We start from the raw sequence: 16094 nt of genomic DNA on the forward strand, positions 1-16094 counted from the left end.
GCTGCCCACTGTCGACGTTCCCCCAGACGTACCTCGGCTTACCTCTCTCCGATGTGAAGCTCCCAGCTAGCGCCCTGGAATTCTTGCCGATCAAGATTGAACGACGTATCCCCGGATGGCGCACATGTGGCCTCGACCCTGGGGGGCGTTTGACACTTACTTCTGCGGTGCTCTCTGCCATCCCTACTCATGCCATGTCCGTACTCCCCCTCTTCAAGGGCACTGTGGCCAGGATGGACCGCCCCCGTAGGGCCATGTTCTGGAATGGGGCAAGTGAATGCTCTGGGGGAGACTGCCAGGTGGCCTGGCATGATGCTTGTCGTCTCCGCTCAGAGGGGGGGCTTGGCTTGGTGGACATTGGGGTCCAGAATACATGCCTCCTTCTGAAAATGGTTCATAAAATCTTCAGTGGCGTGCGTAACCCGTGGACTGTCTGGGTTCGACGTTGGTACTTAGGTGGTCATCCGGCTCCCTCGACCCCCACCTGGAAAGTTTTTGCCTCGCTTTTCCCGCTCTATCGTTCGCTCACATCGATGAGGGTTGGCAACGGTGAGCGCACCTCCATCTGGCATGACAACTGGACCTCGTTGGGTCATTTGGCGGCTGCTCTCCCCGCGGCGTATTCCCATTGTCTCCGACCCGATTCAACCCTGGGGGACTTTAATATGCTTGGTGCCGGTGCGATACCTGTTCATGACCGTCTATCTAGAACCGCCGATTTGGAACTTTGTTTGCTCCGGTCAGCGCTTGATCGAGTTCACTTCTCTGAGGTGAACGACGAACGGGTCCTGGCATGGGGTGAGTGTCTTCAGTTCAAGATGCGCGCGGTGTATCACATGATCAAGCTCTCCGGGCATGGGCTCCCCCTGCATGGCCTCAACTGGGATGGGTTCATGCCTGTTAAGGTCAAGGTGTTCACCTGGATTCTGCGGCATGGCAACACGCGTACGCGGGAGTTTCTCCATCGGATCGGCTTCCTCGAGCGTGACGACTGCCCTTTTTGCCCAGGGCGGTCGGAGACGATCGTGCACCTCTTCCTCGAGTGCCCTCGTTTACGTCCACTGTGGGCGCGCGTCCTCGGTCATTCTAGTGTACTCATGGATAGCAGTGTCGAAAGTGTTTGGCAGGTATTCTCTACATGTCACGCCTCCCTAAGCCCTCCTCTCCTCAGCACGGCGATGTGTTGTGTCCTTTGGGTCATCTGGAAGACCAGGAACCGGATGGTGTTCGATAACATCCATACCTCTGACCTTGACTTGCGGCGTTTGATCCAAGAGCATCTTGTGTTGTGGGTGGTCCGGGCTCCCTCCCGTGTGGATTGTAACCCGTTGCTCCGGTGGTGCGTAGCTGTCTGTAGCTAACCCTTAGCTCCCCACCTTATCCCGCTCATTGAGCTCTGCGGAGCTATGTACTGACCGACCCATGTCCTTTGATTAAATAAATAATGTTCAGGTGGGCGATCGCCCCCCGTTGATTGTTCAAAAAAAAAAATCAAGAAATTCTACGGAGCGACGCATAATTGTGATCAAGCTTACCTATCATTTCACAATGCCAATATGTGAACATCAAAATGGTACTAAAAAACTATAGTTTTGTCTATAAAGCGGGCCGAAAGCATAACTTAAGCAAACATTGCTTTGATTTTCCTGTCCACGATACAACGTGTTCGAAATGGTCATCGTGTTTCAATCCACACTACTAGCACAATTTAAGCTACAATCGTCCCTTTTCCAACCTCACGGCGTGTGAAAGTGAGATTTCCCGTTCACCTAGGACTAGTTCTCTTGTTGACCGCGCGTCAGCCGTGGGATCTCCAAACCACCAGAACAGTCGCCGGCTGAGCCCGTGAAGTTGCAGTCTCTCACAGGGCGTGAAGCAATCATTCGGAGGCGATCGCACCACGGTCCCGTCTCGCACAGCCGCGCATTCGCACCACCAGGGTCGCACGCATTCGCCCGCCTCCCTGTCCACCCTCCAGCTACAAGTGACAACTGACAAGTCCTCCTGACCTCCTCCCCCTCCCAACGCGCTCCGCCGGGTCGCGTCGCCGCCGCCGCCGCCGTCGACCGGACCCAGTCCCGACCCCGTTAAAAGCCCGGCCGGCGCGCGTGCTCGCTCCTCACTTCATTTTTCTTCTCGAAGAAAGGAAAGGGGGGAGGATAAACAAACAGGCCAACAAATCCACTGACGGCCGTTGGGCGATGGGAACAGTGCTGGACTCCCACTTCCTGGCGCTCACCGCCCTCGTCACCGTAAATCTCTCGCGCCGCCTCCTCTGACCTCTCCTCTCCTCTCCTCACCCGCCGTCTCCGTCTCTCTGTGACTCGCCGTGTTTACTAACTGTTCCCGTTCTGGTGTTCTTGGTGGTGGTTGTGGTGCTAGGTCGGGTACCAGCTGGTGTTCTTCATCATCACAGCCCTCCTCCGCTTCGACAAGGTCACCGATTTCGCAGGTAGCACTCCACTTCCTGATTCTTCTTCTCCTTCCTCCTTTCTTCTTGTTATTATTTTCTGTCGGGTGAATCTAGTTAAAGACTGGAGTCCATGAGCTCGATTTCTCAGCCCAGTGGGAAGCTGGTCTGGCTAAGACTACAGAGTAGCTTAGCCTATTATAATCTATTGTTGCTGTCGCCATTTATCTGCCTGTCATTGATCCGACGAACAGGGTTGACTCACACCACATCACCTACGTATAGCAATTTCTACTGATAGCCTTTCTGTTTTTTGTTTCTTGGAATCTTAATATATATGCTGTACGTGTGTCAAGATTGCAATCTTTTTGTGCACGCCAATTTAGATGCTGCCTGCCTGTCCATCCTAGTTAGGAGGCAACCAGTTTCTTCAGAAATAGGTGCTCGGGTGAATTCCTTTGTCTGAAGCTCTGAGCACTAGCGTGTATTAAATTTCTCTGCAGCGGAAGACATTCATAGCATCCCTTTCCTTTTCAGTGATTTCTGATTTCTTTTCTTTTTTCAGGCAGTACAAATTTTGTCATAATCGCCGTCCTGACCGCAGCTTTGAAGGGAACATGGCACTTCCGTCAGGTAAATACTAGTAGTAGTAAGAACTCAGTTCCCTTTTGTTGTAAACATGACGCTGTTAACGTTTAATACAGCTGCGTATAAATGTTTAGTTCTAAAAAATTGGCTTAGTCATTGTCATTTGTCACTGCTCAACTTGTTTGTTTGTTTTTTGATAAAAGAAGGGCTCGCCCCTTCCGATTTCCATTAAAGAAACCAAAGCAAGTTTGAACTACAAAAGACGAGCAAGACTACTCAAACCAACTACCACTACTACTACTAACATAAGAACCGCGCGCGTCCTCCCCTCTGCATTAAGAGGGAGAAGAGCAAAGCCATAATATCCAGTATACTTATTACAGGCCAGGAAACATCAAAAGAGGCTTAAACGAAACCAGCGAAGTCTAGCAGATTGACAACTGCCCAACTTGTTAGAACAGTTGATGTTTCTATGGTGAATCACATTTCTGTTTGACTAATATACTTAAAAATATATGTTCAACAGCAATGCCTGTCCTAGTAATAGTTTATCCAAACGCTGCACTATCTTCGATTACCCATTTTTAGGTGAAAATGCCTGTTGCAGTTGCAACTCCTCCAAGTTACTAAAGCACGGCCAGCAAGCTGTTTGTCTGAACCTTGGCTATAGATCGTTAGAGTTGTCCTGAGTTTAATGTGTGTTCAGATTTAAAATGATTTGACATCCCTGGTATGCAGTTGAATTAGCTTGGGCATGGATGTTACTGTATTTGCAGAAATGTAGGATAACTGAATCTTTGCACTGCCTATGCTCATAATGCAGAAAGAATCGTCTTACCACTTACATGTTACATTAAAACTAAATCCTACATATGGTACCATGGTTCTCAAAGCCTAGATGGAAACTGTATTCATGAGGTGGTACAATGGTTATCCACACCCATTTAGTGAGAAATACGGCATCGGCATATGTCTGTTCCATTGAAATCCCGTTTGTTTTTCCAAGTTGCAAAGAAACCACGAAGTTAATACAGAGACTGGGACAGTATAAACGTTAAGGATAACCTATTTCATTTGAAATTATCTATCAAAGGATAGTGGTATTCCTCTGTGTTACCAACTGGATAATTGACATGTCCATGTATTATTTTGAAGCAATGTCATCACAATTGTTTGTTTAAGAAGTTCGTCCATTTCTGAGCATAGACCCCTTTTTTCAGATCGTGTTGACGGTGCTTGTTATAATCTGGGGACTTCGTTTGGCAGTGTTTTTACTAATGAGGTATGTTATCTAAAACATATATTCTATTGATAGTTCAAATAGCCCCCACTGGACTATGTCTAGCGGAATCTCCTTTTTTGTGGAAAAAATCTTTCAAGACATCTGTTGCCTGAGTCAAAACATTGTTCCTTTGAAAGTGAGTCGCTAATGCTTTGCTTTGCCTGATGGTGTCTAGGATTTTGCAGTGGGGAGAGGACAAACGGTTTGATGAGATGCGCAGTAACTTGGGAAAATTAGCTGTCTTCTGGACTTTTCAGGTAACTTTTGCAACTTATGCTAAGCAATTAGAGCTGGTTAAATGATCATTGCATTTCTAAAGAGAACCTCACCATGACTTTTATCCTGATTTGGGCAGGCTGTCTGGGTTTGGACTGTCAGCTTGCCTGTTACTATTGTGAACGCAAGTAGCAGAAACCCTTCTATTGAAGCTCGGGATATCATTGGTTGGATAATGTGGGTCATCGGGCTATCTGTGGAAGCTATAGCTGATCAGCAAAAGCTTAAATTCAAGAACTCTCCAAGCAATAGGGGAAAGTGGTGTAATGTGGGCCTTTGGAGTTATACTCGGCACCCAAATTACTTTGGGGAGGTTAGTTTATTTACCGTGATTATTATTTGCATACAGGTCATCTATTAAATCCATCATGATTTAGTTTGCCTTCGTCTATGAATCGATCTATCATGATATCATCCTTCATGGTCAGCAAATCTGTTGCATTCTTGGGTTCTTCTTTCCCTAGATGCACACAACATTGCCCTCACTAAAGTCAAATACATGATACGTATCCTGGTATCGGTGATTGAGGACAGAGTTTGAAAAGCTGAGACAGTTCCAAGAAAGAGATACCAAATTAAACAGACCTAATATGGTAACTACTGGCATTTTGAGTTTCATTGTTGGCTTAATGACATTTAACTGTCAACTGTGTTTCAGCTCCACAGTTTCACTGCAATAAGCTTGAACTTCAGAACTCGCCACTACAACTAATATGATTGTATAATAGGGTTCGCCGCCTTAGTTCATGGGAAAGTAGTTATAGACTTATAGTTATATTTTAAATAGAAGTAAAGTGCAGATATTAGATAAAGTGATCACCTGCCTACATTAAGACAGGGACATTACTAAAGAGAGAGACATATTGCTCAGAATAATAGGAAAGAGAAATACATGACAAAATTCTACAACTTACAAATTAATTCAGAGCAGGCACTTTTCTGCACACGCTTAGGTTTCAAGTAAAAGACATGTATTGGTGGTGTTCAAATTTAGTATTTTAATAATGAAATAGTAGCTGCACATGTCAAAAAGAACATGCTAGGTAACCGCTTCTGTAGTCTCTCTGATCACAGCCTTGAGCAAGCAAGCAATCTAGACCAACTTTTGCTGCAGAAACAAGTATATGCCATATTTGCTAAAGCGAGGGCTTGCTGACCTTCTCATGCTTTATCATTGTTTCATCATGAATACCTTTTGTTGATAATAATTCCAATCCTAATTCCAAATAGCCACCTCTGTGCATAGTGAATGTTACATAATTACAGAGTCCAAATACTTGCTTCTTATTTGTGCACCACCCAACCCTTCATGATATAAATTCTGAGCATTTCAATATGGAGTGTCGAACAAATCCCGGCATACACTTGACAGTTTAATCTGATGCAGATGTTCCTTTGGTGGGGGGTGTTTGTAGCATCAACCCCGGTTCTCTCAGGAGCTGAATGGCTTGTAATCTTGGGACCCATCTTCCTGACGCTCTTGCTTCTTTTCGTTAGCGGGATCCCACTTCTTGAGGTTAACCTCTATTCTTGCGCATCCGAAACCCATCCCTAGTTTGCTAGTATATCTTTTATCTCAATGCTAATGCACCTCATCCTCTATATTTCGCCGTGCAGTCATCTGCTGATAAGCGCTTTGGTCGGTCCGAGGAATACCGCACATACAAGAAAACCACAAGGTAAGCACCATTCTTTTACCAGGTCATTCCCAGATCTCTCCCCAACCACTGCTTTGTCGCAGAGGGGTTACTGAAGTTTGTACCGGTTGTGTTCCTCTGCAGCCCCCTTATCCCATTGCCGCCGGTCGTGTATGGAGCTCTGCCTGATTGGTTCAAGGTGGCATTCCTCCTGGAGCTGCCCCTCTACAACCCCGGACCGGAACGCGACCCCATCAGCTGAGTGATGAATGTGCATTGTTCTTCTGATCACAAGTGATTATACATGTAATGTACCGCTTTTATTCTAGATGGGTGATTCTTTTGCCATTGATTTCAAGGGTTTACGGTGAAGTTTGTCCATATGTATCTATCTCCGAGGATGTTCAAAAGCATAGTTTGTGTACTTGTCTTTAATAGGGATATTGTGTACTTGTGTTAATAGTGGAAAAGTTTGATTTTATGTTGTACCCAAAGTCTGAATTTTTCTCTAGTTTCTATGGGAATTTTACTCTTTGTCACGAACTCCATTTAAAATTTCTATTTCTAAACGGGCTTCGATGGTTTGTGAAGCTTGCATGAGTTCATATTTATCAGGATTCAGATTACAGCAAGAAGGATTAGCTTCTTGAGCTCTGAGAGAACTTTGACATGGCAACAGAATCTGCACGGGGCGTTGTCCAACACAAACTGAAACAGCATATGCGGATCATCTATCTACTGACGTCCGGCTCGCCGGAGGGCCTCACGCCGGCGCGATGGACACCTTGTCGACCTGCACGACGTACTCGAGCGTCGCCCCGGGGGGCACCTGCGCGCCATCGTTCCCGAAGTCGGCGCCGTCCTCGCCGAAGCCCAGGCTCGCCGGGACGACCACGCGCCGCTTGCCGCCGTTCCGCATGGACCGCAGCGCGTACTCGATGCCCTCGCACATCCCCCTGGTGTAGGGCCTGGAGCCCATGACGAGCGCCAGCGGCCGCTTCCCGTCGCCGAACGTGTCCACGAACGCCTCGCCGCCGCCGCCGGCCACCCGCCCCTGCAGGTCGATCACCACCAGGTCGCCCGGCCGCGGCACGTCGCCGCCGCCCACCCGCATCTCGGTGTACCTGAACCATTGTCGCCGTCAGTGTGAGGTTTCACTCCGGTGCTACCCAAGAATGAGCTTACCGGATTCCGTTGGGCAGGACGACCTCCTGCTCCTCCTCCACATCCCTGCGAGAAGGAGACACACATGGGTGACGAGAGCATGGAGGATGGTTATTAATGGAGGTGAGGGGCCGAGGTCGGCGGCTGACTTGGTGTTGGCCTGCTGCTGCGCGACCTCGAGGCGGGTCTTGAGCTGCTCCGACACGACGCCGAAGGCCAGGAAGCCGACCCACGCCAGCCCGGCGCCGATGCCGAACCGCCGGGTCAGCGACGACGCGACCCAGTCCGTCGAGTCGGCCGACGTCGTCGCCGCGCGCTTGGGCGCCGGCGCCCTCGCCGGTGCCGCCTGCGCCTGCATGGGCTCTTGCTGCTGCTGCTGCTGTGGTGGCGGTGGGGGCTGGTCGGACGGCGGCTGGGCGCTGGGCGGGCGCGAGGGCGGCGCGCACGAGACGTGCGGCTTGGCGGCGGGGCGGGCGAGGAAGGCCGGGGAGCTTCCCAAGAAAGTGGCCATGGCGGGCGGACACCGGCACGATTCGTACGGTGAGCAGAGCAGAGCAGCTGGAAGGAGGATGGAACCGGATATTATTTGGCTAAACTTTTTGTTCGCTACGTTTTTGAGATTTTTTTGGCTGTGCTTTTCTGCGGTTTCTTGGACCGAAATGTGGCCACACACGCGCGCGCCGGCTTATCCGATATTTTTGGCAGCTCGAGAGGCTTATCCGATTATCTCCTTGCTACAGAAATATGTTTTGGAGCTCGTTTTTCTGAAAAAAATCAAAATAAATGTTTCAATGCTTTCAAAATTCAGAGAAGAAAAAAAAATCCACATTATCATATGGATGCACACGGCGTACTCACAAATTTTCATGATGAAATGCATTGACACGAGATCAGGGGCGAAACTGGGCCTGGGGCTCAGGCGTGGCCCAGAAATTCGTTTTGGAGCTCGTTTTTTTCTGAAAAAATCAAAATAAATGTTTCAATGCTTTCAAAATTCAGAGAAGAAAAAAAAATCCACATTATCATATGGATGCACACGGCGTACTCACAAATTTTCATGATGAAATGCATTGACACGAGATCAGGGGCGAAACTGGGCCTGGGGCTCAGGCGTGGCCCAGAAATTCGTTTTGGAGCTCGTTTTTTTCTGAAAAAATCAAAATAAATGTTTCAATGCTTTAAAAATTAAGAGAAAAAAATCCACATTATCATATGGATGCACACGGCATACTCACAAATTTTCGTGATGAAATGCATTGACACGAGAGCTACACAAAAAGATAAATTGCTGAGAATGAAAACAGTGACGTGAACAGTATGTGTACTCTTTACTACTCCCTCCTTCCCATTACGTAGGGCGTGGAAGCTTTTGACACGGAAAATAACGCAACTCTGGTTGCAAATTACTGAGCCATAGTTACAGAAAGTTTCCTCCGAGATATCCTTTAACAAACATGGTTGCCTGATCCAAAATTAGCGATGGTTAGCTTACACTCTCTGTGCAAGAGAGAATATCGGGAGTTGAGTGCTAACATGCCTTAGATATTGAATTTTTTTGAAAACGCTTAGACGCCTAAGATTTTGGAGAGGAGGGAGTATATAAAACCAACGATAGCCACTATTTTGTCTAGCTCATGAATCAATGTATTTTCTCATGAATTTTTACACATGTGTAGTATTCATCCACATGTCAATGTGGATTTTTCTTTAAACATCGACATGTTATTTTTTAATGTTCTTTAAAAAGGGCTCCATGCAGCCCGAGTACCAAAACACCGCAATGCTTACTTTATACATTTTTTATACACTTAGGACATTTTCGACGCTGACCCACACTGTGTCCGTTCGCTGATTGGTGGTGACCAGTCTTGTGGACAATGATGTTGGAGCTATTGATTATTGTCCGTCCCTAGGGTGACGGTTCGGTATCCCTCCGGCGATTACGGGGCGATTAGGGTTCGGGACCGCGGCGCCGCCCCGCCTTCGTTCCTGATCGATCATTTCTCTCTGGGAGCTGCTCGCTCTCTCTCGCTAATCCGTTCCCATCGAGCCTCGTCGCAAACCAATCCACATCTCAGCCTTCTGTGTGCTTCCTAGGGCGCACGGTCGTAAAACACTAAAACCCTAGGCAGGAAGAACTTGGGCGGAGAGGTACAGGGGGACGATGGAGGGCGTTGCGGGTATGATGAGGAGTCTGAAGCTGTCTGAGGAGGAGAGGAAGGGGGTCAGAATCCGGTCAGCGGGGAAGGAGAAGGGTAAGGCGGTGGAGTTCCAGGCAGTGGGAAGGGTGGTTTCGGAGAAGCCGGCACATCCTGACGCGATTAGCCTTTCTCTGGGAAGGGTTTGGTGCCCAATAAAGGGGATCGATTGCAGGGAGGCAGGAGACAATATATTCGTTTTTATCTTCAAACAAGAATCAGGAAAGAGGAACTCTAGAGGATGGACCTTGGATGTTTGACAAGGAGTTGGTAGTGGTGGAGGACTATGATCCAGCAAAAAGAATTGAGGATTGTGACTTCGATGAGATTCCAATATGGGTAAGAATTTTCAACCTGCCCTTGGGCATGATGCACGAGGATTCAGCAGAAGAGATTGGCAATATCGTTTGGGAGGTTTGTGGAGGTGGATGCGGGTGTGGACATTAAAGCTATTGGCAAGTTCCTAAGGGTAAAGATCAGAATGAAGATCAACAAACCAATAATGAGGGGCTTTACCCTAGATGATGATGAGGCCAGAGAAGGGGAGGAGAGAAAGAAGAAGATGAACATAGACGGGAAGGAAGAAGAGGATACGGAGGGGTTCTTGTGCCGGTTCGAATATGAGTTCCTCCCCGATTTTTGCTATACCTGCGGTCTCATTGGCCATGTTGCAAAGGAGTGCGCTACCAAGCTCAGCAAAGGAGAGAAAGCCCAGTTTGGTCCGTGGTTGCGAGCGGATATTGGTAGAAGGAGATTCAGTTATGAGGAAGAACGTACTTGGAGGGGGAAAGGAGACAATTCAGGAGGTAGCAGGTTTTATGGTATTGGACGGTCGAGTGGCAGGACGGGCAGCGGAAGTGGAAGTGATAGTTTGAGCTGGAGAAAGGGGGATGAGCTAAATAAGGGCAAGAAAGGAGGAAGATTAGAGGGGGAGGAAGAAGTAATGAGCCTAGTTAAGCTTCTGAAGTATGAGCCACCACGCGGAGGGAACCCAAAAAAGCTTGTTATGGATGAACCAACGGAGCAAAGGAAATCACCGATGAGGGACAACACTGCTCAGGCTCAAGAAGTAGTGCAAGGAAGGCAGGAGCCTAGCGTGACTGATGGAGGAGTGTTGACTAAGAATGTTACGCCTGCTGAAATAATACCAGGGAAGAATGATCAACTAGGGCTAGCTCCGGAGCTCGCACAGCCAGGAGGTGGCAAGGGTTCGGTTGACAAAGCCAACATCTATAAACCAGCCAAATTCCATCGGATTCCTAGAAGTGAGGACAAGGAGCGAGCACAGGGACAGAGTTTTTGGAGAAAATAGCTGGGAGCAAGAGGAGCCATGATGGGGTGGATGGAGTGGTTGCGGGGCCGGAGGAGGAAGCCAAAAGGGGGCGGCTGATGGAGGTGGACGTGTCAGGGGTCAGCGAGGGGAGGAAGTAAGAGAGTATCAACACAAACCAGATATCGGCCGGGCTGTCGGAGCAGCCCCGCCGGACACAATGAAACTTATCAGTTGGAACTGCCGGGGGCTCGGGGACGGCCCGACAGTTCGTTCGCTCCTCGAATTGGGGAGAGTGGAGGATCCCGTTGTGCTCTTTTTGGCGGAGACAAGGCTGACGGAGAAGGAATTGGACAGGTTTCGGTGGACACTCGGTTTGACGAACATGACAGCTTGGAATCCGGTGGGTAGAAGCCGTGGTGTGGCATTGTTTTGGAAGAGAGGGATGGATGTGTCACTATGGTCTTATGGGCGGAGGCACATAGATGTTGATATCACGGAGGAAGATGGTTCAGTTTGGCGCATGACTGGGATATATGGGGAGTCGGCAAAGGAGAGGAAGAAGGAGACATGGAGAACACTCAAGCTACTCAAGCAACAACATCAACATGGTCGCCATGGTTGTGTTTGGGTGACTTTAATGAAATTCTCTCCGGGATTGAGAAGGTGGGGGGCGCCGAACGATCACAGGGAATGATGGGAGGATTTAGGGAGGCGTTGGAGGTTTGCAAGTTGGCGGATTTGGGTTTTGAGGGGGACATTTACACGTGGCGGAATCATAGCAAGGAGTTGAGCACGTATATCTATGAGAGACTTGATAGAGCCACTGCTAACGCGGCGTGGAGTACAAAGTTCCCGGAGCATGCAGTGGTGAATGGGGCGCCTCGCCACTCGGATTATCGGCCTATTATTGTCAGCATGATGGGCCTCGAAAGGAGTTGGAAGGGAGGAGATAGAGGATTTCGGTTTGAGGCGAGATGGCTACAAGAGGAAGGATGTGAAGAGGTGATCCGAGAAGCTTGGGAGAGGAGCTGGGAGGGGAGACAAGGTGGCGTAGCTCATGCATTGAAGGAGATAGCGGGGAAGATGAAGGTGTGGGACAAGGAAGTAGTTGGAGCAGTGGAAGGGAGGTTAAGAAAGGAAAAAACAGACTTGGAGCGGTGTATGAAGGAAGTAGTGTCGCAAGAGAAGATAGAGGAGGAAGCAAGGCTAAGATGCTGAGGAGAAGAAGAATACTATGTGGAAGCAAAGAGCGCATGTGTGGTGGTTACTGGAGGGAGATAGAAACACTCGGTTTTTCCATCTCATGGCTTTGGTGCGCAAGAAAGCAAACAAGATTAAGGAGCTAAGAAGGGAGGATGGGTCGATAGTAGAGGAGAAGGATTTAACTAACTATGTGTGTGCATATTTTCAGGAATTATTCACTTCTACAGCCGGTACTCATGTTGATGAACTTACTGCCAAAGTGCAACCAAGAGTTACTGTTGCTATGCTCAATGTACTCGATGCAGAATTCACGCGGGAGGAAGTGAAAGCGGCCCTATATCACATTGGTGATCTGAAAGCCCCGAGTCCGGATGGCATGCCATCGATAGTATTCAAGAAGCACTGGCATTTTATGGGCGATTATATTGTGGAGGAAGTGCTTGCGGTCTTGAACGGTGGGGCAATTCCGGAGGGATGGAATGATACAGTGGTGCTTCTAATACCCAAGGTTAAAGACCCAAACAGAATCAAAGATCTTCGCCCGATAAGCTTGTGCAACGTTTTGTACAAGTTGGTTTCCAAAATGTTGGCAAATAGGCTCAAGGTGGTGCTCCCAGAAATCATTTCAGAGAACCAGAGTGCGTTCATACCCGGAAGGTTGATTACAGATAACGTGTTAATAGCATATGAAGCTTCTCACTTTCTTAGGCACAAGAAAAATGGGAAGGAAGGGGTGGCTGCGATCAAAGCGGACATGAGCAAGGCATACGATCGTGTGGAGTGGAGATTCCTTGAGGCAATGCTGTCCAAACTTGGCTTCCGCAGACGATGGGTAGAACTCATCATGAAATGTGTCACAACGGTCCGATACCAAATCAAAGTGAATGGAGTGTTAACAGAATAATTTGTGCCAACTCGAGGGCTGAGGCAGGGGGATCCCCTCTCCCCTTACCTCTTTGTTATTTGTGCCGAAGGATTGTCCGTGTTATTGCATGAAGCTGAGGAGCAGGGGAGGATCAGTGGCGTCAAGATCTGCCAAAACGCACCCAATGTCTCACATCTTTTGTTCGCCGATGACTCGATGATTTTTCTGAAGGCAAAGCAGGAAGAGGTCGCTGCCCTACATGAGATCCTACAGTTGTATGAGAATTGCTCAGGTCAATGCATCAACCATGAAAAATTGGCCATCATGTTTTCACCCAACACTGATGTGGCCATGAAGGCTCAAGTTAAGGCCGAGGTTCAGATTACCAGTGAGGATTGGAAGGATCGCTATCTTGGGCTTCCTGTCCACGTTGCGCGGTCCCGCTGTCGCACCTTTGCGTACATCAAGAGAAGCCTTTGTGGGCGAGTTCATGGATGGCAAGAAAGGCTGCTAGCGAAGAGTGGCAAAGAAACCCTGGTGAAATCCGTGGCGCAGGCGATTCCGACCTTCCCCATGTCGTGCTTTGATCTTACTAAGACTTTTTGCCAAGAGCTAAACACACTCATTGGGAGATTTTGGTGGAGTCATCAGGATAAGGAGAATACAATGCATTGGCTCAGTTGGGACACTCTGACAAAACCAAAAGCGGAGGGAGGTTTATGGTTTCGAGACATGCACAACTTCAATATCGCTATGCTCTCACGCCAAGGCTGGCGCCTTCTCCAAAACCCGGATAGTTTGTGTGGCAGAATCCTCAAAGCCCGATACTTCCCTAATTGCGAGCTCCTGGAAGCGGTGCCAAGAGACGGCATATCATATACGTGGCGTAGCATCTTGACGGGCCTGGAGTTGATCAAAAAGGGCTACATATGGAGAATCGGGGACGGCACCAACGTGAACATATGGTCTGATCCTTGGATACCCCGGACCTGGTCTCGCCAAATCATCACGCCAAGGGGGCATAGCCTGTTAACTCGGTCAATGAACTTATCAACCCTCTCACGGGGGTTTGGGACGAGGACCTGGTTAAGGCGACCTTTTGGCCGGACGATGCCAACCATATCCTCAAAATCCCGTTACGGGAGGGGGTGGATGACTTCAGGGCTTGGCATTACGATAAGAAAGGCAACCACTCCGTCCGGAGTGCGTACAAGCTTCAGGTCTAGACCGAGAAGGAAGATCAGGGCGGGGTACCAGGGAGCAGCGACATGATGGCTGGCAACCTTGTGAGAAGCCCTGACCAGTCCTGGAAGAGGATCTGGATGTTGGAAATATGCCCTAGAGGCAATAATAAATTGATTATTATTATATTTCCTTGTTCATGATAATCGTTTATTATCCATGCTAGAATTGTATTGATAGGAAACTCAGATACATGTGTGGATACATAGACAACACCATGTCCCTAGTAAGCCTCTAGTTGACTAGCTCGTTAATCAATAGATGGTTACGGTTTCCTGACCATGGACATTGGATGTCGTTGATAACGGGATCACATCATTAGGAGAATGATGTGATGGACAAGACCCAATCCTAAGCCTAGCACAAGATCATGTAGTTCGTATGCTAAAGCTTTTCTAATGTCAAGTATCATTTCCTTAGACCATGAGATTGTGCAACTCCCGGATACCGTAGGAGTGCTTTGGGTGTGCCAAACGTCACAACGTAACTGGGTGGCTATAAAGGTACACTACGGGTATCTCTGAAAGTGTCTGTTGGGTTGGCACGAATCGAGATTGGGATTTTGTCACTCCGTGTAAACGGAGAGGTATCTCCGGGCCCACTCGGTAGGACATCGTCATAATGTGCACAATGTGACCAAGGGGTTGATCACGGGATGATGTGTTACGGAACGAGTAAAGAGACTTGCCGGTAACGAGATTGAACAAGGTATCGGTATACCGACGATCGAATCTCGGGCAAGTACCATACCGCTAGACAAAGGGAATTGTATACGGGATTGATTGAGTCCTTGACATCGTGGTTCATCCGATGAGATCATCGTGGAACATGTGGGAGCCAACATGGGTATCCAGATCCCGCTGTTAGTTATTGACCGGAGAACATCTCGGTCATGACTACATGTCTCCCGAACCCGTAGGGTCTACACACTTAAGGTTCGATGACGCTAGGGTTATAAAGGAAGCTTGTATGTGGTTACCGAATGTTGTTCGGAGTCCCGGATGAGATCCCGGACGTCACGAGGAGTTCCGGAATGGTCCGGAGGTAAAGATTTATATATAGGAAGTCCTGTTTCGGCCATCGGGACAAGTTTCGGGGTCATCGGTATTGTACCGGGACCACCGGAAGGGTCCCGGGGGCCCACCGGGTGGGGCCACCTGCCCCGGGGGCCACATGGGCTGTAGGGGGTGCGCCTTGGCCTTCATGGGCCAAGGGCACCAGCCCCTAGAGGCCCATGCGCCAAGATAAAGGAAAAAGGGGAGAGTCCTAAAGGGGGAAGGCACCTCCGAGGTGCCTTGGGGAGGATGGACTCCTTCCCCCTCCTTAGCCGCACCCCTTTCTTGGAGTAGGGGGCAAGGCTGCGCCTCCCCCCTCTCCCCTGCCCCTATATATAGTGGAGGGGAGGGAGGGCATCCATACCTGAGCCCTTGGCGCCTCCCTCCCTCCCGTGACACCTCCTCCTCTCCCGTAGGCGCTTGGCGAAGCCCTGCAGGATTGCCACGCTCCTCCATCACCACCACGCCGTTGTGCTGCTGCTGGATGGAGTCTTCCTCAACCTCTCTCTCTCCTTGCTGGATCAAGGCGTGGGAGACATCGTCGAGCTGTACGTGTGTTGAACGCGGAGGTGCTGTCCGTTCGGCACTAGGATCATCGGTGATCTGAATCACGACGAGTACGACTCCATCAACCCCGTTCACTTGAACGCTTCCGCTTAGCGATCTACAAGGGTATGTAGATGCACTCCCCTTTCTACTCGTTGCTGGTCTCTCCATAGATAGATCTTGGTGTTACGTAGGAATTTTTTTGAATTTCTGCTACGTTCCCCAACAGTGGCATCATGAGCTAGGTCTATTGCGTAGATTCTTTGCACGAGTAGAACACAAAGTAGTTGTGGGCGTCGATATTGTTCAATATGCTTGCCGTTACTAGTCTTATCTTGATTCGGCGGCATCGTGG

At 48.9% G+C, this 16094-nt stretch overlaps 2 protein-coding genes across 2 annotated transcripts; one reads left to right on the plus strand and one right to left on the minus strand.

Moving 5' to 3' along the window:
• Positions 1-1905: 1905 nt before the first annotated feature.
• On the plus strand, positions 1906-6730 carry LOC119294793. Its single transcript, XM_037573055.1, has 9 exons — positions 1906-2252; positions 2383-2452; positions 2976-3043; positions 4219-4280; positions 4456-4537; positions 4636-4869; positions 5944-6072; positions 6174-6235; positions 6338-6730. The coding sequence occupies exons 1-9, from the start codon at positions 2202-2204 to the stop codon at positions 6453-6455; spliced, it is 876 nt and encodes a 291-aa protein (XP_037428952.1). The 5' UTR covers positions 1906-2201; the 3' UTR covers positions 6456-6730.
• Positions 6731-6772: 42 nt separating this feature from the next.
• On the minus strand, positions 6773-7958 carry LOC119294794 (peptidyl-prolyl cis-trans isomerase FKBP17-2, chloroplastic-like). The gene is made up of 3 exons (XM_037573057.1): positions 7507-7958; positions 7379-7423; positions 6773-7317 (listed from the first exon to the last, which is right to left on the minus strand). The coding sequence occupies exons 1-3, from the start codon at positions 7866-7868 to the stop codon at positions 6957-6959; spliced, it is 768 nt and encodes a 255-aa protein (XP_037428954.1). The 5' UTR covers positions 7869-7958; the 3' UTR covers positions 6773-6956.
• Between the last annotated feature and the right edge of the window lie 8136 nt (positions 7959-16094).

Source organism: Triticum dicoccoides, chromosome 4B, assembly GCF_002162155.2.
Source record: "Triticum dicoccoides isolate Atlit2015 ecotype Zavitan chromosome 4B, WEW_v2.0, whole genome shotgun sequence".
Lineage (NCBI taxonomy): Eukaryota > Viridiplantae > Streptophyta > Magnoliopsida > Poales > Poaceae > Triticum > Triticum dicoccoides.